At 43.8% G+C, this 24160-nt stretch overlaps 1 protein-coding gene and 1 long non-coding RNA gene across 6 annotated transcripts in view; one reads left to right on the forward strand and one right to left on the reverse strand.

Moving 5' to 3' along the window:
• The window catches only part of LOC109883472 (tyrosine-protein kinase Tec), a 31868-nt gene extending 12028 nt beyond the window's left edge, over window positions 1-19840 (reverse strand). For 2 of the 5 annotated variants that reach the window (XM_031791620.1, XM_031791621.1), the window contains exons 1-6: window positions 19719-19828; window positions 14403-14582; window positions 13591-13692; window positions 9485-9566; window positions 8908-9036; window positions 563-612 (exon numbers count right to left, since the gene is read on the reverse strand). In XM_031791620.1, coding sequence (XP_031647480.1) covers window positions 563-612; window positions 8908-9036; window positions 9485-9566; window positions 13591-13692; window positions 14403-14540 — 501 coding nt within the window. In that variant the 5' untranslated portion in view covers window positions 14541-14582; window positions 19719-19828. Of the gene's footprint in view, window positions 1-562; window positions 613-8907; window positions 9037-9484; window positions 9567-13590; window positions 13693-14402; window positions 14583-19718 lie in introns of those variants that run through there. The other 3 variants (XM_031791619.1, XM_031791623.1, XM_031791622.1) reach the window with 3 other exon arrangements.
• On the forward strand, window positions 19575-20807 carry LOC116353911 (uncharacterized). Its single transcript, XR_004203319.1, has 2 exons — window positions 19575-20085; window positions 20334-20807. It is a non-coding gene; the product is annotated as an uncharacterized LOC116353911 (long non-coding RNA).
• The last annotated feature ends 3353 nt before the right edge of the window (window positions 20808-24160 follow it).

Genomic DNA, 24160 nt, shown 5'->3' on the forward strand with positions numbered 1-24160 from the left:
CTTGGAGTATTACTTCTTCCTCTTATGTAATGTATTCCATCGGAATCTGCTGATGTTTTTATTTTCCCCTGTTCAGAGAAATTAGTGCATTACTTGTCAGACAGAGAACTGATACTGTATATTGGTTGTTGCGGTGGGATTGGTGTCGGGGGGGGGGGGGGGGGGGGGGGTTTGATACTTTTATTGGATTCCTCATGTCTTACTCATTGTTAGGAATAATTATGGTCCAAATTGGATGTTAGGCACTATATTTATTGAAGATTATGAGTCATATACATATATATTTTTTTTAAATGGGCAATTTGGGTGCACTCAATTAGCTTCAATTTTCTTTTAACAAAATAATGTTTCAGGAATGGTAATCATATCGGTTTCCAACTACAGAAACTATTTCAAAACAATCTGAGATAGTCGGTGTCTTAAAATCTCTTTCTTGTGCTTTTTGAGGTGGGATGACTCCGAAGTGTGTGTGTGTGTGTGTGTGTGTGTGTGTGTGTGTGTGTGTGTGTGTGTGTGTGTGTGTGTGAGAGCGATTGGGGAACTAGATGAACAGTGTTCTTACCCTTCCTGTGCCCTCCTCTCCAGGTATGGGAGGAAGAAGTTTCCTCGAAACTGAAAAGAGGAAGAAGAGAATTGTTCTTTCATTATTCAAAGTCAACAGCTACAGAGAACATATACTCATGAGTGTGTGTGTGTGTGTGTCTATATGTGTATTCGTGATCTATAGGTGAACTTATAACCCCTTGCAGGTTGACTCATAACCCACATGCTTTTGGTCAGAAAAAAGTGAACACTGAGCTATATCTACATATACACACACACACACACACACACACACATATAGATATATATATCTCCTATATTTAACCAGGTAGGCCAGATGAGAACAAGTTCTCATTTACAACTGCGACATGGCCAATCTAAAGTAAAGCAGTTCGACACAAACAACAGAGTCACACATGGAATAAACAAACATACAGTCAATAATACAGTAGAAAAGTCTATATACAGTGTGTGCAAATGGCGTGAGGTGGTAAGGCAATAAATAGGCCATAGTAGTGAAGTAATTACAATTTAGCAAATTAACACTGGAGTGATAGATGTGTAAGTAGTGATACTGGTGTGTAAGTAGTGATACTGGTGTATAAGTAGTGATACTGGTGTATAAGTAGTGATACTGGTGTATAAGTAGTGATACTGGTGTGTAAGTAGTGATACTGGTGTGCAAAAGAGCAAAAAAGTAAATAAAAATAATATGGGGATGAGGTAGGTAGATTGGGTGGGCTATTTACCGATAGACTATGTACAGCTGCAGCGATCGGTTAGCTGCTCAGATAGCTGATGATTAAAGTTAGTGAGGGAGATAAGTCTCCAACTTCAGCGATTTTTTTGCAATTCGTTCCAGTCATTGGCAGCAGAGAACTGGAAGGAAAGGTGGCCAAAGGAAGTGTTGGCTTTAGGGCTGACCAGTGAGATATACCTGCTGGAGCGCATGTTACGGGTGGGTGTTGCTATGGTGAGAGTAGTCTAATGTTATAGAACAGTAGTCTAGTTGACAGGTCACAAGACGAGGACTTCAACATGGCACGTCAAAGGAACTGTACTGTTCAGATGGGTTAAATGGAATAGTAGCCTAACTGAACTATGGACACCGACTAAGTCAATAACCTCTCACACAGTCTAATATAATATTAACTCCTGGAAGAATTAAGCATTTCTTGCAGTAAAATTGTACATATGTACATTTTGACTCAGTAACAGCAGAAATATGATTTTCTTTCAGCATTTTAAGAGAAGAAACCTGCTCACTGCTCCAGCTAGTATCACAGGATCACTGCTCCAGCTAGTATCCACAGGATCACTGCTCCAGCTAGTATCACTGCTCTAGCTAGTATCACAGGATCACTGCTCTAGCTAGTATCACAGGATCACTGCTCCAGCTAGTATCACAGGATCACTGCTCCAGCTAGTATCCACAGGATCACTGCTCCAGCTAGTATCCACAGGATCACTGCTCCAGCTAGTATCACTGCTCTAGCTAGTATCACAGGATCACTGCTCTAGCTAGTATCACTGCTCTAGCTAGTATCACTGCTCTAGCTAGTATCACAGGATCACTGCTCTAGCTAGTATCACAGGATCACTGCTCTAGCTAGTATCACAGGATCACTGCTCTAGCTAGTATCACAGGATCACTGCTCTAGCTAGTATCACAGGATCACTGCTCTAGCTAGTATCACTGTTCTTGCTAGTATCACTGTTCTTGCTAGTATCACAGGATCACTGCTCTAGCTAGTATCACTGCTCTAGCTAGTATCACTGCTCTAGCTAGTATCACAGCTCTAGCTAGTATCACAGCTCTAGCTAGTATCCACAGGATCACTGCTCCAGCTAGTATCCACAGGATCACTGCTCTAGCTAGTTTCACTGCTCTAGCTAGTATCACAGGATCACTGCTCTAGCTAGTATCACAGGATCACTGCTCTAGCTAGTATCACAGGATCACTGCTCTAGCTAGTATCACAGGATCACTGCTCTAGCTAGTATCACTGCTCTAGCTAGTATCACTGCTCTAGCTAGTATCACTGCTCTAGCTAGTATCACAGCTCTAGCTAGTATCACAGGATCACTGCTCTAGCTAGTATCACAGGATCACTGCTCTAGCTAGTATCACAGTATCGCTGCTCTTGCGAGTATCACTGCTCTTGCTAGTATCATAGTATCACTGCTCTTGCTAGTATCACTGCTCCAGCTAGTATCACAGGATCACTGCTCCAGCTAGTATCACAGGATCACTGCTCCAGCTAGTATCACTGCTCTAGCTAGTATCACTGCTCTAGCTAGTATCACTGCTCTAGCTAGTATCACAGGATCACTGCTCTTGCTAGTATCACAGGATCACTGCTCTTGCTAGTATCACAGGATCACTGCTCTAGCTAGTATCACAGGATCACTGCTCTAGCTAGTATCACAGGATCACTGCTCTAGCTAGTATCACAGGATCACTGCTCTAGCTAGTATCACAGGATCACTGCTCTAGCTAGTATCACAGGATCACTGCTCTTGCTAGTATCACAGGATCACTGCTCTAGCTAGTATCACAGTATCGCTGCTCTTGCGAGTATCACTGCTCTTGCTAGTATCACAGTATTGCTGCTCTTGCTAGTATCACTGCTCCAGCTAGTATCACTGCTCCAGCTAGTATCACTGCTCTAGCTAGTATCACTGCTCTAGCTAGTATCACAGGATCACTGTTCTTGCTAGTATCACAGGATCACTGTTCTTGCTAGTATCACTGCTCTAGCTAGTATCACAGGATCACTGCTCTAGCTAGTATCACAGGATCACTGCTCTAGCTAGTATCACAGGATCACTGCTCTAGCTAGTATCACAGGATCACTGCTCCAGCTAGTATCACAGGATCACTGCTCCAGCTAGTATCACAGGATCACTGCTCCAGCTAGTATCACAGGATCACTGCTCCAGCTAGTATCACAGGATCACTGCTCCAGCTAGTATCACAGGATCACTGCTCCAGCTAGTATCACAGGATCACTGCTCCAGCTAGTATCACAGGATCACTGCTCAGCTAGTATCACAGGATCACTGCTCCAGCTAGTATCACAGGATCACTGCTCCAGCTAGTATCACAGGATCACTGCTCCAGCTAGTATCACAGGATCACTGCTCAGCTAGTATCACAGGATCACTGCTCCAGCTAGTATCACAGGATCACTGCTCCAGCTAGTATTCACAGGATCACTGCTCCAGCTAGTATCACAGGATCACTGCTCCAGCTAGTATCACAGGATCACTGCTCTAGCTAGTATCACAGGATCACTGCTCTAGCTAGTATCACAGGATCACTGCTCTAGCTAGTATCACAGGATCACTGCTCTTGCTAGTATCACAGGATCACTGCTCTTGCTAGTATCACAGGATCATGCTCTTGCTAGTATCACATAATCACTGCTCTGCTAGAATCACTGCTCTAGCTAGTATCACAGGATCACTGCTCTCGTTGGCTGGCCCTCGCTTCATACTCGTCGCCAAACCCACTGGCTCCATGTCATCTACAAGACCCTGCTAGGCAAATTCCCCCCTTATCTCAGCTCGCTGGTCACCATAGCATCTCCCACCTGTGGCACACGCTCCAGCAGGTATATCTCTCTAGTCACCCCCAGAACCAATTCTTTCTTTGGCCGCCTCTCCTTCCAGTTCTCTGCTGCCAATGACTGGAACGAACTACAAAAATCTCTGAAACTGGAAACACTTATCTCCCTCCCTAGCTTTAAGCACCAACTGTCAGAGCAGCTCACAGATTACTGCACCTGTACATAGCCCACCTATAATTTAGCCCAAAGAACTACCTCTTTCCCAACTGTATTTAATTTTTATTTATTTATTTAGCTCCTTTGCACCCCATTTTTATTATTTCTATTTTGCACATTCTTCCATTGCAAAACTACCATTCCAGTGTTTTACTTGCTATATTGTATTTACTTTGCCACCATGGCCTTTTTTGCCTTTACCTCCCTTCCCACCTCATTTGCTCACATTGTATATAGACTTGTTTATACTGTATTATTGACTGTATGTCTGTTTTACTCCATGTGTAACTCTGTGTCGTTGTATCTGTCGAACTGCTTTGCTTTATCTTGGCCAGGTCGCAATTGTAAATGAGAACTTGTTCTCAACTTGCCTACCTGGTTAAATAAAGGTAAAATAAATAAATAAATAATTAAAATAGTATCACTGCTCTTGCTAGTATCACTGCTCTTGCTAGTTTCACAGGATCACTGCTCTAGCTAGTATCACAGGATCACTGCTCTAGCTAGTATCACAGGATCACTGCTCTAGCTAGTATCACAGGATCACTGCTCTAGCTAGTATCACAGGATCACTGCTCTTGCTAGTATCACAGGATCACTGCTCTTGCTAGTATCACAGGATCACTGCTCTTGCTAGTATCACTGCTCTTGCTAGTATCACTGCTCTTGCTAGTATCACTGCTCTTGCTAGTATCACTGCTCTTGCTAGTATCACTGCTCTTGCTAGTATCACTGCTCTTGCTAGTTTCACTGCTCTTGCTAGTATCACAGGATCACTGCTCTTGCTAGTTTCACTGCTCTTGCTAGTATCACTGCTCTTGCTAGTATCACTGCTCTTGCTAGTATCACAGGATCAATGCTCTTGCTAGTATCACAGGATCACTGCTCTAGCTAGTATCACAGGATCACTGCTCTTGCTAGTATCACAGGATCACTGCTCTTGCTAGTATCACAGGATCACTGCTCTTGCTAGTATCACAGGATCACTGCTCTTGCTAGTATCACAGGATCACTGCTCTTGCTAGTATCACTGCTCTTGCTAGTATCACTGCTCTTGCTAGTATCACTGCTCTTGCTAGTATCACTGCTCTTGCTAGTATCACTGCTCTTGCTAGTATCACTGCTCTTGCTAGTTTCACTGCTCTTGCTAGTATCACAGCTCTTGCTAGTATCACAGGATCACTGCTCTTGCTAGTATCACAGGATCACTGCTCTTGCTAGTATCACAGGATCACTGCTCTTGCTAGTATCACAGGATCACTGCTCTTGCTAGTATCACAGGATCACTGCTCTTGCTAGTATCACAGGATCACTGCTCTTGCTAGTATCACAGGATCACTGCTCTTGCTAGTATCACAGGATCACTGCTCTTGCTAGTATCACAGGATCACTGCTCTTGCTAGTTTCACTGCTCTTGCTAGTATCACTGCTCTTGCTAGTATCACTGCTCTTGCTAGTATCACAGGATCACTGCTCTTGCTAGTATCACAGGATCACTGCTCTAGCTAGTATCACAGGATCACTGCTCTAGCTAGTATCACTGCTCTTGCTAGTATCACTGCTCTAGCTAGTATCACTGCTCTTGCTAGTATCACTGCTCTTGCTAGTATCACAGGATCACTGCTCTAGCTAGTATCACTGCTCTTGCTAGTATCACAGGATCACTGCTCTAGCTAGTATCACTGCTCTAGCTAGTATCACTGCTCTTGCTAGTATCACTGCTCCAGCTAGTATCACTGCTCCAGCTAGTATCACTGCTCCAGCTAGTATCACAGGATCACTGCTCTAGCTAGTATCACTGCTCTAGCTAGTATCACTGCTCTAGCTAGTATCACTGCTCTAGCTAGTATCACAGGATCACTGCTCTAGCTAGTATCACAGGATCACTGCTCTAGCTAGTATCACAGGATCACTGCTCTAGCTAGTATCACTGCTCTAGCTAGTATCACTGCTCTTGCTAGTATCACAGGATCACTGCTCTAGCTAGTATCACTGCTCTTGCTAGTATCACAGGATCACTGCTCTAGCTAGTATCACTGCTCTTGCTAGTATCACTGCTCCAGCTAGTATCACTGCTCCAGCTAGTATCACAGGATCACTGCTCTAGCTAGTATCACTGCTCTAGCTAGTATCACTGCTCTTGCTAGTATCACTGCTCTTGCTAGTATCACAGGATCACTGCTCTAGCTAGTTTCACTGCTCTAGCTAGTATCACAGGATCACTGCTCTTGCTAGTATCACAGGATCACTGCTCTAGCTAGTATCACTGCTCTAGCTAGTATCACTGCTCTTGCTAGTATCACTGCTCCAGCTAGTATCACTGCTCCAGCTAGTATCACAGGATCACTGCTCTAGCTAGTATCACTGCTCTTGCTAGTATCACTGCTCCAGCTAGTATCACAGGATCACTGCTCTAGCTAGTATCACTGCTCTTGCTAGTATCACTGCTCTTGCTAGTATCACTGCTCCAGCTGGTATCACTGCTCCAGCTAGTATCACAGGATCACTGCTCTAGCTAGTATCACAGGATCACTGCTCTAGCTAGTATCACTGCTCTAGCTAGTATCACTGCTCTAGCTAGTATCACTGCTCTAGCTAGTATCACTGCTCTTGCTAGTATCACTGCTCCTGCTAGTATCACTGCTCCTGCTAGTATCACAGGATCACTGCTCTAGCTAGTATCACTGCTCTTGCTAGTATCACTGCTCTTGCTAGTATCACTGCTCTTGCTAGTATCACTGCTCTAGCTAGTATCACTGCTCTAGCTAGTATCACTGCTCCAGCTAGTATCACTGCTCCAGCTAGTATCACTGCTCCAGCTAGTATCACTGCTCCAGCTAGTATCACAGGATCACTGCTCTTGCTAGTATCACTGCTCTAGCTAGTATCACAGGATCACTGCTCCAGCTAGTATCACAGGATCACTGCTCTTGCTAGTATCACTGCTCCAGCTAGTATCACAGGATCACTGCTCTTGCTAGTATCACTGCTCTAGCTAGTATCACTGCTCCAGCTAGTATCACTGCTCCAGCTAGTATCACTGCTCCAGCTAGTATCACTGCTCCAGCTAGTATCACAGGATCACTGCTCTTGTGGGAGTGCTTTGCTGGTGGCATGGCCAATTTAATTAGGGCCGATTTCAAGTTTTTCATAACAAATCGGTAATCTGCCTTTTTGGACGCCAATTATGGCCGATTACATTGCAATCCACAAGGAGACTGTGGCAGGTTGACCACCTGTTACGCGAGTGCAGCATCAAAAGGACCTTGTGGCTGCAAGAAGCCAAGGTAAGGTGCTAGCTAGCATTAAACGTATCTTATAAAAAACAATCAATCTTCACATAATCACTAACCTAGTAATATCATCAACCATGTGTAGTTTAACTAGCTTGTCCTGCGTTGCGTATAATCAATGCGGTGCCTGTTAATTTAATAATTTAATCACAGTCTACTTCATCTTCGCCAAACGGGTGATGTTTTAACAAAAGCGCATTCGTGAAAAAAAGCACAATCGTTGCACAAATGGATCTAACCATAAGCATCAGTGCCTTTCTTAAAATAATACACAGAAGTATATTTTTTTAAACCTGCATATTTAGTTTAAATAAAACGAATTTAGTAGGCAACATTAAACGTCAGTGAAGAGCACTTTTTGCCAGTCTGGTCCAGCGACGGTGGGTTTTTGCCCAGAGGTGACATTAATGCCGGTGATGTCTGCCTTACAACTGTAGCGCTGTCTTAGACGTCTCACAGTACGGACATAGCAATTTATTGCCCTGGCCACATCTGCATCATGCCTCCTTGCAGCATGCCTAAGGCACATTCACTCAGATGAGCAGGGACCCTGGGCATCTTTCTTCTGGTGTTTTTCAAAGTCAGTAGAAAGGCCTCTTTAGTGTCCTAAGTTTTCATAACTGTGACCTTAATTGCCTACCGTCTGTAAGCTGTTAGTGTCTTAACGACCGTTCCACAGGTGCATGTTTATTAATTGTTTATGGTTCATTGAACAAGCGTGGGAAAGTGTTTAAACCCTTACGAATGACCTTTAAACCCTTACGAATGACCTTTAAACCCTTACGAATGACCTTTAAACCCTTACGAATGACCTTTAAACCCTTACGAATGACCTTTAAACCCTTACGAATGACCTTTAAACCCTTACGAATAATCTTTGAAACACAGGGTCCTGAAAAAAGGGACGTTTACATGATTCCATATGTGTTATTTCATAGTTTGGATGTCTTCACTATTATTCTACAGAGTAGAAAATAAAGAAAAACCCTTGAATGAGTATGTGTCTCCAAACTTTTACCTGATACTGTAGATCTCAAGTGTTTCGTGATCTCAAGTGGGTTAGTGGTTAGTGGGTTAGTGGTTAGAGCGTTGGACTAGTAACTGGAAGGTTGCAAGTTCAAACCCCCGAGCTGACAAGGTACAAATCTGTCGTTCTGCCCCTGAACAGGCAGTTAACCCACTGTTCCCAGGCCGTCATTGAAAATAAGAATTTGTTCTTAACTGACTTGCCTGGTTAAATAAAGGTTTAAAAAAAAAAAATTATGAGAGGGGAAAGATCTCACGGTCTCCAAACAGGTTGTACTCCTCACAGCCCGGGGCCAGTTTCTCTGCCTGACGACAGCACAGCCACACGCCTTCCATCCAGAACTGAGGATGGAACTTAGCAACGATCACAGAGTTGTCCCTTACCTCTGAAATACATCCAACATCAACACAAGAGATAGGAAAAACATCTGGTTAATCAGATTACCTGATAAAAACAACATACACCTACCTACAGATGTAGGATCTTAATTTGATCACTCTTGTTACTGACAATTTTCCTGCACAACTTTTATAGCATTCGAGGTTTTACAATTCTTTAAAGAAAAGACAACCTAAAAGCGTCGTGATTTCTACTTTAAAAAGATGCAAGACTTGCTTTGCCCTAAAACATTTTTTATTTTTATTTAAATCGACCCCTACAAAACTAAAGATTAATGAATAATTAATGATAATCCACATCATTTCCCTGCTGCAGCAAACTGGCTCAAATTAAGATTCTACATCTGTATGCTAGGACAACAACAGATAGAGTTTACAGCATAGCATAGGATACAATAACTAGATGATAAAAAATATATATGGCTAGTCACTGACCTTCCTTAATGTTTTGGACCCAGGTCCTCCTACTCTCATAGCTGGGAGCAAATACATAGAGAGTGCTTGTGTCATACACCACCTAGGAGGAGGGGGGGGCACCATTAACACTGTACACTAACACACCACCTAGGAGGAGGGGGGGGGCACCATTAACACTGTACACTAACACACCACCTAGTAGAAGGGGGGGGGGGGGGGGTACCATTAACACTGTACACTAACACACCACCTAGTAGAGGGGGGGGCACCATTAACACTGTACACTAACACACCACCTAGGAGGAGGGGGAGGGCACCATTAACACTGTACACTAACACATCACCTAGTAGAGGAGGGAGGGGGGGGTACCATTGGTACCATTCATCTACAAGACCCTGCTAGGTAAAGTCCCCCCTTATCTCAGCTCGCTGGTCACCATAGCATCTCCCACCTGTAGCACACGCTCCAGCAGGTATATCTCTCTAGTCACCCCCAAGACCAATTCTTTCTTTGGCCGCCTCTCCTTCCAGTTCTCTGCTGCCAATGACTGGAACGAACTACAAAAATCTCTGAAACTGGAAACACTTATCTCCCTCACTAGCTTTAAGCACCAACTGTCAGAGCAGCTCACAGATTACTGCACCTGTACATAGCCCACCTATAATTTAGCCCAAACAACTACCTCTTTCCCAACTGTATTTAATTTTTATTTATTTATTTATTTTGCTCCTTTGCACCCCATTATTTTTTTATTTCTACTTTGCACATTCTTCCATTGCAAAACTACCATTCCAGTATTTTACTTGCTATATTGTATTTACTTTGCCATCATGGCCTTTTTTGCCTTTACCTCCCTTCTCACCTCATTTGCTCACATTGTATATAGACTTGTTTATACTGCATTATTGACTGTATGTTTGTTTTTACTCCATGTGTAACTCTGTGTCGTTTTATCTGTCGAACTGCTTTGCTTTATCTTGGCCAGGTCGCAATTGTAAATGAGAACTTGTTCTCAACTTGCCTACCTGGTTAAATAAAGGTAAAATAAAATAAATAAAAAATTAACACTGTACACTAACACACCACCTAGGAGGAGGGGGGGGCACCATTAACACTGTACACTAACACACCACCTAGGAGGAGGGGGGGGGCACCATTAACACTGTACACTAACACACCACCTAGTAGAAGGGGGGGGGGGGGGGGTACCATTAACACTGTACACTAACACACCACCTAGTAGAGGGGGGGGCACCATTAACACTGTACATTAACACACCACCTAGGAGGAGGGGGAGGGCACCATTAACACTGTACACTAACACATCACCTAGTAGAGGAGGGAGGGGGGGGTACCATTGGTACCATTCATCTACAAGACCCTGCTAGGTAAAGTCCCCCCTTATCTCAGCTCGCTGGTCACCATAGCATCTCCCACCTGTAGCACACGCTCCAGCAGGTATATCTCTCTAGTCACCCCCAAAACCAATTCTTTCTTTGGCCGCCTCTCCTTCCAGTTCTCTGCTGCCAATGACTGGAACGAACTACAAAAATCTCTGAAACTGGAAACACTTATCTCCCTCACTAGCTTTAAGCACCAACTGTCAGAGCAGCTCACAGATTACTGCACCTGTACATAGCCCACCTATAATTTAGCCCAAACAACTATCTCTTTCCCAACTGTATTTCATTTTTATTTATTTATTTATTTTGCTCCTTTGCACCCCATTATTTTTTTATTTCTACTTTGCACATTCTTCCATTGCAAAACTACCATTCCAGTATTTTACTTGCTATATTGTATTTACTTTGCCATCATGGCCTTTTTTGCCTTTACCTCCCTTCTCACCTCATTTGCTCACATTGTATATAGACTTGTTTATACTGCATTATTGACTGTATGTTTGTTTTTACTCCATGTGTAACTCTGTGTCGTTTTATCTGTCGAACTGCTTTGCTTTATCTTGGCCAGGTCGCAATTGTAAATGAGAACTTGTTCTCAACTTGCCTACCTGGTTAAATAAAGGTAAAATAAAATAAATAAAAAATTAACACTGTACACTAACACACCACCTAGTAGAGGGGGGGGCACCATTAACACTGTACACTAACACACCACCTAGTAGAGGAGGGGGGGGCACCATTAACACTGTACACTAACACACCACCTAGTAGAGGAGGGGGGGGCACCATTAACACTGTACACTAACACACCACCTAGGAGGAGGGGGGGGCACCATTAACACTGTACACTAACACACCACCTAGTAGAGGGGGGGGCACCATTAACACTGTACACTAACACACCACCTAGTAGAGGGGGGGGCACCATTAACACTGTACACTAACACACCACCTAGTAGAGGAGGGGGGGGGGGGTACCATTAACACTGTACACTAACACACCACCTAGGAGGAGGGGGGGGGGCACCATTAACACTGTACACTAACACACCACCTAGTAGAGGGGGGGGCACCATTAACACTGTACACTAACACACCACCTAGGAGGAGGGGGGGGGGGCACCATTAACACTGTACACTAACACACCACCTAGTAGAGGAGGGGGGGGGGCACCATTAACACTGTACACTAACACACCACCTAGTAGAGGGGGGGGGGGCACCATTAACACTGTACACTAACACACCACCTAGTAGAGGAGGGGGGGGGGGCACCATTAACACTGTACACTAACACACCACCTAGTAGAGGAGGGGGGGGGGGGGCACCATTAACACTGTACACTAACACACCACCTAGTAGAGGAGGGGGGGGGGGCACCATTAACACTGTACACTAACACACCACCTAGTAGAGGGGGGGGCACCATTAACACTGTACACTAACACACCACCTAGTAGAGGAGGGGGGGGGGCACCATTAACACTGTACACTAACACACCACCTAGTAGAGGGGGGGGGGGCACCATTAACACTATACACTAACACACCACCTAGTAGAGGGGGGGGGGGGGGCACCATTAACACTGTACACTAACACACCACCTAGTAGAGGGGGGGGGGCACCATTAACACTGTACACTAACACACCACCTAGTAGAGGGGGGGGGGGGGCACCATTAACACTGTACACTAACACACCAACTAGGAGGAGGGGGGGGGCACCATTAACACTGTACACTAACACACCACCTAGTAGGGGGGGGGGGGGGGGCACCATTAACACTGTACACTAACACACCACCTAGTAGAGGGGGGGGCACCATTAACACTGTACACTAACACACCACCTAGTAGAGTACACTAAGGGGGGGGGGGGCACCATTAACACTGTACACTAACACACCACCTAGTAGAGGGGGGGCACCATTAACACTGTACACTAACACACCACCTAGTAGAGGAGGGGGGGGCACCATTAACACTGTACACTAACACACCACCTAGTAGAGGAGGGGGGGGGGGGGGGGGCACCATTAACACTATACACTAACACACCACCTAGTAGAGGAGGGGGGGGGGCACCATTAACACTGTACACTAACACACCACCTAGGAGGAGGGGGGGGGGCACCATTAACACTGTACACTAACACACCACCTAGTAGAGGAGGAGGGGGGGGGACCATTAACACTGTACACTAACACACCACCTAGTAGAGGAGGGGGGGGGGGGCACCATTAACACTGTACACTAACACACCACCTAGTAGAGGGGGGGGGCACCATTAACACTGTACACTAACACACCACCTAGTAGAGGGGGGGGGGGGGGGCACCATTAACACTGTACACTAACACACCACCTAGTAGAGGAGGGGGGGGGGGGGTCTTCCCATCATACTGGCTGTATATGTAACACCATCTAGTAGAGGAGGGGGGGGGGTCTACCCATCATACTGGCTGTATATGTAACACCACCTAGTAGAGGAGGGGGGGGGGGTCTACCCATCATACTGGCTGTATATGTAACACCACCTAGTAGAGGAGGGGGGGGGGGGGTCTACCCATCATACTGGCTGTATATGTAACACCACCTAGTAGAGGAGGGGGGGGGGGGTCTACCCATCATACTGGCTGTATATGTAACACCACCTAGTAGAGGAGGGGGGGGGGGGGGGTCTACCCATCATACTGGCTGTATATGTAGCACCACACCTGGAAGGGATATTTGTTCTGACAGGGTATGACTCCATCATTCTTCACGATCTCCACACACCTGACTTTCTGCAGGTCGATGGACCCCTTCTTAAACTTCTTCTGTGAACAACGAACAGAGAGACAGAACACGGTGAGGTTTTGGACAGGAGAGAGACAGCACACTGAGGTTTTGGACAGGAGAGAGACAGCACACGGTGAGGTTTTGGACAGGAGAGAGACAGAACACGGTGAGGTTTTGGACAGGAGAGAGACAGCACACGGTGAGGTTTTGGACAGGAGAGAGACAGCACACGGTGAGGTTTTGGACAGGAGAGAGACAGAACACGGTGAGGTTTTGGACAGGAGAGAGACAGAACACGGTGAGGTTTTGGACAGGAGAGAGACAGAACACGGTGAGGTTTTGGACAGGAGAGAGACAGAAGGACAGAACACGGTGAGGTTTTGGACAGGAGAGAGACAGAAGGACAGAATACGGTGAGGTTTTGGACAGGAGAGACAGAACACGGGGAGGTTTTGGACAGGAGAGAGGTGTATGTGTATAGCCACACCTGGTCACATTCACAGAAGTGATCAAATGGGTGTTCATTTCAAAAACACTACATATGTAGAAAAGGAACAAGAAATAAACTAGTTTGACTAACAGGATATGGGCCCAGTCAGACACGAGACCTAAAGGAAATGGACCCAGTCAGACAGGAGACCTAAAAGATATAGGAGCAGTCTGATAGGAGAGATAAAGGATATAGGAGCAGTCCATACATAACCATGCCTCCATCGTACAGGGAAAGGTATGTGTCTGCCAGTCTCACCTCTGCTCTGAACTCATAGTATGTGAGCTTGGTCTTGGTGAGGACGAACACTCTCTCCTTGTAGTTCAGCGGTGACGTCAACCTCTTCTGCTGAGACCGCTTGATCAGGGTCTCCTCCAATAGCGTGTCAGCACTCATCTTGGACCCGCCCACTCCCTCCACTCTGCCATCGAACACTCACTGGACCCACCCGAACCGGAGAATATAATAGAAAATAGTAGAATAGAATAGAATATAATAGAAAATAGTAGAATAGAATAGAATAGAAAATAGTAGAATAGAAAATAGAAAAGAGTAGCATAGAATAGAAAGAGTAGAATATAATAGAAAATAGTAGAATAGAATATAATAGAAAATAGTAGAATAGAATATAATAGAAAATAGTAGAATAGAATATAATAGAAAATAGTAGAATAGAATATAATAGAAAATAGTAGAATAGAATAGAAAATAGTAGAATAGAAAAGAATACAAGCATGTTGTCAAAATGCTACTATATGAAGGTGCTTAAATCTGATTGAAAACAACCCCAGGTACTTTGCCCTTTGTGATATCAGCTTTGAAGTGATCTGATAATGGTACATTCAGTAGAAGTCCTCTCTCTTCTCACTAGATCAATAAATCCTTTACAGATCACCTCCTTCGGAAAGTATTCAGACCCCTTGACTTTGTCCACATTGTTTTTTTATAGAAATGTTTGTACATTTATTCAAATGTACAACAAAATTGAGCTCAGGTGCATCCTGTTTCCATTGATCATCCTTGAGATCTTTCTACAACTTGATTGAAATTCAATTGATTGGACATGATTTGGAAAGGCACACACCTGTCTATATAAAAGGTCCCACAGTTGACAGTGATGGTCGTCTGGGTTAGGGAGGGTTTGGCCGGTAGGGATATCCTTGTCTCATCGCGCACTAGAGACTCCTGTGGCGGGCCGGGCGCTGTGCACGCTAACCAGGTCGCCAGGTGCACGGTGTTTCCTCCAACACATTGGTGCGGCTGGCTTCCGGCGCGCTGTGTTAAGAAGCAGTGCAGCTTGGTTGGGTTGTGTTTCGGAAGACGCATGGATTCTGACCTTCGTCGCTCCCGAGTCCGTACGGGAGTTGTAGCAATGAGACAAGATAGTAACTACTAACAATTGGACACCATGAAATTGGGGGGAAAAAGGGGGGGAAAAAATAAAAAGAATACAGGTGTGCCAAGCTTGTAGTGTCCTACCCAAGACTCAAGGCTGTAATCGCTGCCAAAGATGCTTCAACAAAGTACTGAGTAAAGGGTCAGAATACTTATGTAAATGTGATATTTCTTTTTTGAATTTTTGAATTTATTTATTTTAACATTTCTGAAAACGTGTTTTTGCTTTGTCATTTTTTGGGTATTGATCAGGATATTTAACAAAAATATATTATTTTAATCCATTACAATGTAATGTAACAAGATATGGGAAAAAGTCAACGGGTCTGAATACTCTGAATGCACTGGACTCCGGCATTAAACCTCTTGAAGCAAGGGGGCAGTAATTTTGATGTTTGGATAAAAAACGTTCCCAAAGTAAACAGCCTATTTTTCAGGCCCAGAAGCTAGACTATGCATATAATTGGCAGATTAGGATAGAAAACACTCTAAAGGTTCGAAAACTGTCAAAATATTGTCTGTGAGTATAACAGAACTGATATTGCAGGCGAAACCCTGAGGAAAATACAACCAGGAAGTGCTGTTTTTCTGAAACTACTCTTTTCCATTGCAAGCCTATCCTCCATTTAAAGGGATATCAACCAGATTCCTTTCCCTATGGATTCCACAGGGTGTGAACAGTCTTTAGACATAGTTTCAGGCTTTTATTTTGAAAAATGAGCGAGAATAATCCCATCGCATCAGTGGATAGCTAGGTGTCCCCAGATTTGTGCATGCGCGAGCGCCTGGAGTGAGACCTATTCTCTCTCTCTCCTATTGAAAAGGCTACCGTCCGGTTGAAATATTATCGATTATTTATCGTAAAAACAACCTGAGGATTGATTATAAAAACGTTTTACATGTTTCTAAGAACTTTACGGATACTATTTGGAATTTTTGTCTGCCCGTCGTGACCTGCACTAGCCTGTGGATTACTAAACAAAACGCGCCAACCAAATGGAGGTTTTTGGATATAAAGAGAATCTTTATGGAACAAAACTAACATTCATTGTGTAACTGGGAGTCTCGTGAGTGCAAACATACAAAGATCATCAAAGGTAAGCGATTAAATCGATTGGTCACGAAAGTCAGAAAAGCAATCTACTTTCCTGCTAGCTGTTTGTAATGTTTTGTCTGCCGAGAGAGATGTCCTCACATAATCGCATGGTTTGCTTTCACCGTAAAGCCTTTTTTAAATCTGACACGACAGGTGGATTAACAACAAGCTAAACTGTGTTTTGGTATATTTTATTTTACCTTTATTTAACTAGGTAAGTCAGTCAAGAACAAATTCTTATTTTCAATGACGGCCTAGGAACAGTGGGTTAACTGCCTGTTCAGGGGCAGAACGACAGATTTGTACCTTGTCAGCTCGGGGATTTGAACTTGCAACCTTCTGGTTACTAGTCCAACGCTCTAACCACTAGGCTACCCTGCCGCCAATATTGCACTTGTAATTTCATGAAAATGTTATATTTTTAGTCATTTAATTTGAATATGGCGCTCTGCAATTCACCGGATGCTGACGGAAAATGATCCCGCTAAAGGGATCGGTGCGCCAAGAGGTTAAGCGGCTGAGCAATGAGAGGAAACTGAAATGTTTGTGTCTATCGTGTATTTCCGTTAGCTGAATTTTTATTCATTTTTTTAAAGCCTGGAATAAAAAAAATAAGCAAACTATAATTAAATTACACAAATATTTTAGCTCCTATATAGCAAATGGTACGCATGTACATAGATTGAATGTAGGCCTGTCTCACACTTGGAGGTTCTCCTTGTGCCATTCAAACACTTACTTTTTCTGGATGCATTTAAATATATATATATATATATATTTTTACTGCTCTAGGTAAATAATTATTCATTGGATAACAATATTTACTATTATGTATTGATTTATCTTCATGAGGTGCGCACTGCACACCAATAATTATCACAGCATACCACTGCTGGCTTGCCTAAGCAGGGTTGGTCCTGGTCAGTTTGGTCTTGGGTTGGTCCTGGCCCTGGATGGGAAACCAGATGCTGCTGGAAGTGATGTTGCTCCAGTAGGAGGAACTCTTTACTCTGGTCGGGGAAAAAAATATATATATATCCTAATGCCCCAGGGAAGTGATTGGGGACATTGCCCTGTCTAGGGTGCAATCTTTCAGATGGGATGTTAAACGGGTGTCCTGACTCTCTGTGGTCACTAAAGATCCCATGGCACTTATTGTAAGAGTAGGGGTGTCCTGGCTAAATTCCCAATCTGGCCCTCATACCATAATGGTCACCTAATCATCCCCAGTTTACAATGGGCTCATTCATCCCCTCTCCGTTGTAACTATTCCCCAGGTTGTTGCTGTAAATGAGAAATGTGTTCTCAGTCAACGTACCTGGTAAAAATAAGGGTAATAAAAAAAAGTGAATTTTTAAAAATGTTTTTATTTATTTTTTAATGTTTCAATCAATCCCAGGTTGCCAAATGTCATTCATTCATACACACACACACACACACACACACAACAGGTGCATCTGAAACAAAGTTAATCAGTCCCTCTGAGAATACACTGTACTGCATGCTGGCCTACTCATGCGTGACAGTGTGTGTGTGTGTGTGTGTATAGATCCTTTTAGTTTGTTTTCAGGGGAATGGAACATCCTGTTGGCTTTAAATACATTACACTACATTCGGAAAGTATTCAGTCCCCTTGACATTTTCTACATTTTGTTACATTACAGCCGTGTTCTAAATTGTATTAAATTGTTCCCTCAAATGTACACACAAAACCCCATAATAACAAAGCAAAATTCTATGTTTATTTATTGCTAATTTATATATATTTTAATTACATCTAATTTACATAAGTATTCAGACCCTTTACTCAGTATTTTGTTGAAGCACCTTTGGCAGCAATTACAGCCTCGAGTCTTCTTGGGTCTTTTAGGAGCCTTTTGGCAAACTCCAAATGGGCTGTCATGTGAATTCTACTGAGGAGTGGCTTCCGTCTGGCCACTCTACCCATAAAGGCCTGATTGGTGGTGTGCTGCAGAGATGGTTGTCCTAAAAAGTTCTTCCATCTCTATCAGAGGAACTCTGTCAAAGTGACCATCTTTGTCACCTCCCTGACCAAGGCCCTTCTCCCCTGATTGCTCAGTTTGGCCAGGTGGCTAGATCTAAGGAGAGTCTTGATGGTTCCAAACGTCTTCCATGTAAGAATGATGTAGGCCATTTTGTTCCGCAGCTTCTTAGGTCCCCAATAAATGTTTTGGTACCCTTCCCCAGATTTGTGCTTCGACACAATCCTGTGTTGGAGCTCTACAGACAATTCCTTCGACCTCATGGCTTGGTTTTTACTCTGACGTGAACTGTCAACTGTGGGACCTTTTATATAGACAGAAACATGTCAACGGAGCTCAATTTCGAGTCTCATCGCAAAGGGTCTGAATCCTTATGTAAATAAGGTATTTCAGTTGTCTAAAAACCTGTTTTCGCTTTGTCATTATGGGGTATTGTGCGTTCATTGAGGGAAAAAAATATTTAATCAATTTTAGAATACGGCTGTAAGGTAATAACGTGGGAAAAGTGAAGGGTGTCTGAATACGTTCAGAATCTGGTGGGCTTTCTGGAATAAGGTCAAGCATATAGTGGTAGAAAGGGCAATAGAGGATCAAATTAATTTAGTTATCTAATTCTTCGAGGTCACGCGTGTGTGAGTGTGGCGCTTTCAGTGAACGGAATCTCCCTCAAACTTATTTCCTAATGTCTCGATGCTGACCGCTTCTATGTATTTAACTGCACTACTTTATACAGTCCATTTACAGGCTAGTCCAAAGGCATGTTACTACTTTGTATTTGTGGTACATTTTGACCAAATAAAACAATTTACGCGCGGACATAGGCAGTAGGCGACCCACAGTGCTATAAGACACACACTCACACCTGCCGCGGTGGTGATTTCTCTATGGACTTTGAGTAGATCTCAGTAGCCAATTCCGTTCCCTTCCAGACAGAAACCCGGTAACTAGCCTACATATCTATTCTCGCAACTCAGACAAACATTTCTCGGTTGTGTCGACATCTCGTTTATTGTACTGAAAGTAGCCAGTCGTTTCACCCGCAATTTAAATTTCCAATATGATAAAGGAAATGACTCTTACCTTTTCTTCCGAGAGTGAACTGATATTCTTGACTCCACTGACTCTCACTATGTGACCAGCAGAACCAGGAAGCGACACAGACTGCCCTAGTGTACACTATTTCACACGGTGCCGCGCGGTGAAACACCACTTCTCATTCATTTTCAATTGAAGAGACGCGGAGACCAACGCGGACCCTTGGACGGCGCGGAGGAGGCGAAAAAAAACGTAAACGTTTCCCAACGTTATGCAAATCACCAGCTGCGACCGCTGAGCGATGACCAATCATATCGAGTTGTTTCCATGACGAATTTGACGCAATGCGACCCAACATTGGAGACTTTCTACAACAAAGATGGCGGACAAAAATACTAGGACAGATGCAAATGTAGGTTATTATAACATCATAAAAAAAGAATGCAAAAAATATATATATATATAGTTGAAAGTAATATCTTAGTTAATGTAGAGACATACGATTATACGTATTGTTTTTTTCTTCATAATGTTAATTTACGAAAATCGTTATTTAGTAAGCTGGCTGACTAGTTCACATTAGCCAGTTAGCTGGTTAGTAGCTTTATGGGTGTTGTGACATGAGTTTGACATTGTAATTCTGTTTGTTTCATGTTTTAGGGACTCCTAAGAAACAACCAGCAAACCAGACTGTCGTCTTGTGAAACATTGGATGTAAAGAATCTAGCTTGCCTTGCTGATATTTGCCGTGCAATGCAGCTGAAGTAACGTAGCAAACTATTTTCTTGCTTATTGTGCAGCGGAGGATAGAACTACCTGTATGCCTTCGGATGTGTATCTAGCTATCTAGCCGATCTGTGTATGGACCCTAAAACGTTTGGTATACATATTAGTTCAGAACCTAGCTATGAACCTCAGCTATCATAGCCAGTTGTATCAACTTCAAAACAATCTGAATGACATTAATGAAGCCTATGGACTGAGTAGAATATAATATAACGTTTTGCCAAGGATGTAAGTCGTATATACATGTAGTTATTACCATGCACGAGGTCCCCACATTGTTGCCTGTACATTGGAATATATTCACTGTTGATGTACTCTACCTTGGCAAATAAAGGTGCAGTTCAGGTATGAATGTCTTTGAGGTTATTTTTCAGTCATATCCAATACCAGGAGTATCAAATTCCAGTCTTTGAATGACGCTGTGTCTGCATGTATGTATTACAATTATACACTTCAACAGGGTTTGCCTCTCCTGGTCCTGGGACATCAATGGTTACATATTGTAACTAATAGACTAGAAACAGGATTTATCTAGTTAAAGGCTGATTTCTAATTCATATATTGATAATTAGAATTGGGGAAAAAACACACTACACTTGTTTTTTTTATTTACTAATTTTCTCTAAAGCCGGTTAAATCTCAATATCTAATTTCCTTCATCTGCATTGATCTGCTATATTCAATTAAACTTTATTTGTCACATGTGCCGAATACAACAACACCTTTCAGTGAAAATAAGAATTTATTCTTGACTGACTTTCCAAGTTAAATAAAGGTTCAAAATATTTTTAAAAATCAACAATGCAGTTCCAAGAATATATACAGGGTTTTACGGTACAGAGTCAATGTGGAGGCTATATACAGGGTATTACGGTACAGAGTCAATGTGGAGGCTATATACAGGGTTTTACGGTACAGAGTCAATGTGGAGGCTATATACAGGGTATTACAGTACAGAGTCAATGTGGAGGCTATATACAGGGTATTACGGTACAGAGTCAATGTGGAGGCTATATACAGGGTATTACAGTACAGAGTCAATGTGGAGGCTATATACAGGGTATTACGGTACAGAGTCAATGTGGAGGCTATATACAGGGTATTACGGTACAGAGTCAATGTGGAGGCTATATACAGGGTATTATGGTACAGAGTCAATGTGGAGGCTATATACAGGGTATTACGGTACAGAGTCAATGTGGAGGCTATATACAGGGTGTTACGGTACAGAGTCAATGTGGAGGCTATATACAGGGTGTTACGGTACAGAGTCAATGTGGAGGCTATATACAGGTTATTACGGTACAGAGTCAATGTGGAGGCTATATACAGGTTATTACGGTACCGAGTCAATGTGGAGGCTATATACAGGGGGTACCGGTACAGAGTCAATGTGGAGGCTATATACAGGGGGTACTGGTACAGAGTCAATGTGGAGGCTATATACAGGGTATTACGGTACAGAGTCAATGTGGAGGCTATATACAGGGTATTACGGTACAGAGTCAATGTGGAGGCTATATACAGGGTATTACGGTACAGAGTCAATGTGGAGGCTATATACAGGGTTTTACGGTACAGAGTCAATGTGGAGGCTATATACAGGGTATTACGGTACAGAGTCAATGTGGAGGCTATATACAGGGTTTTACGGTACAGAGTCAATGTGGAGGCTATATACAGGGTATTACGGTACAGAGTCAATGTGGAGGCTATATACAGGGTATTACGGTACAGAGTCAATGTGGAGGCTATATACAGGTTATTACGGTACCGAGTCAATGTGGAGGCTATATACAGGGTATTACGGTACAGAGTCAATGTGGAGGCTATATACAGGGGGTACTGGTACAGAGTCAATGTGGAGGCTATATACAGGGGGTACCGGTACAGAGTCAATGTGGAGGCTATATACAGGGGGTACTGGTACAGAGTCAATGTGGAGCTATATACAGGGGGTACTGGTACAGAGTCAATGTGGAGGCTATATACAGGGGGTACCGGTACAGAGTCAATGTGGAGGCTATATACAGGGTGTACCGGTACAGAGTCAATGTGGAGGCTATATACAGGGGGTACCAGTACAGAGTCAATGTGGAGGCTATATACAGGGTGTTACGGTACAGAGTCAATGTGGAGGCTATATACAGGGGGTACCGGTACAGAGTCAATGTGGAGGCTATATACAGGGGGTACCGGTACAGAGTCAATGTGGAGGCTATATACAAGGGGGTACCGGTACAGAGTCAATGTGGAGGCTATATACAGGGTGTTATGGTACAGAGTCAATGTGGAGGCTATATACAGGGTATTACGGTACAGAGTCAATGTGGAGGCTATATACAGGGTATTACGGTACAGAGTCAATGTGGAGGCTATATACAGGGGGTACTGGTACAGAGTCAATGTGGAGGCTATATACAGGGGGTACCGGTACAGAGTCAATGTGGAGGCTATATACAGGGGGTACCGGTACAGAGTCAATGTGGAGGCTATATACAGGGTGTACCGGTACAGAGTCAATGTGGAGGCTATATACAGGGGGTACCGGTACAGAGTCAATGTGGAGGCTATATACAGGGGGTACCGGTACAGAGTCATGTGGAGGCTATATACAGGGGGTACCGGTACAGAGTCAATGTGGAGGCTATATACAGGGTGTACCGGTACAGAGTCAATGTGGAGGCTATATACAGGGGGTACCGGTACAGAGTCAATGTGGAGGCTATATACAGGGTGTACCGGTACAGAGTCAATGTGGAGGCTATATACAGGGGGTACCGGTACAGAGTCAATGTGGAGGCTATATACAGGGTGTACCGGTACAGAGTCAATGTGGAGGCTATATACAGGGTGTACCGGTACAGAGTCAATGTGGAGGCTATATACAGGGTGTACCGGTACAGAGTCAATGTGGAGGCTATATACAGGGGGTACCGGTACAGAGTCAATGTGGAGGCTATATACAGGGTTTTACGGTACAGAGTCAATGTGGAGGCAATATACAGGGGGTACCGGTACAGAGTCAATGTGGAGGCTATATACAGGTGGTACCGGTACAGAGTCAATGTGGAGGCTATATACAGGGGGTACCAGTACAGAGTCAATGTGGAGGCTATATACAGGGTGTTACGGTACAGAGTCAATGTGGAGGCTATATACAGGGTATTACGGTACAGAGTCAATGTGGAGGCTATATACAGGGGGTACCGGTACAGAGTCAATGTGGAGGCTATATACAGGGGGTACCGGTACAGAGTCAATGTGGAGGCTATATACAGGGTGTACCGGTACAGACTCAATGTGGAGGCTATATACAGGGTGTACCGGTACAGAGTCAATGTGGAGGCTATATACAGGGGGTACCGGTACAGAGTCAATGTGGAGGCTATATACAGGGTGTACCGGTACAGAGTCAATGTGGAGGCTATATACAGGGTGTACCGGTACAGAGTCAATGTGGAGGCTATATACAGGGTGTACCGGTACAGAGTCAATGTGGAGGCTATATACAGGGGGTACCGGTACAGAGTCAATGTGGAGGCTATATACAGGGTTTTACGGTACAGAGTCAATGTGGAGGCAATATACAGGGGGTACCGGTACAGAGTCAATGTGGAGGCTATATACAGGTGGTACCGGTACAGAGTCAATGTGGAGGCTATATACAGGGGGTACCAGTACAGAGTCAATGTGGAGGC

Source organism: Oncorhynchus kisutch, linkage group LG16, assembly GCF_002021735.2.
Source record: "Oncorhynchus kisutch isolate 150728-3 linkage group LG16, Okis_V2, whole genome shotgun sequence".
Lineage (NCBI taxonomy): Eukaryota > Metazoa > Chordata > Actinopteri > Salmoniformes > Salmonidae > Oncorhynchus > Oncorhynchus kisutch.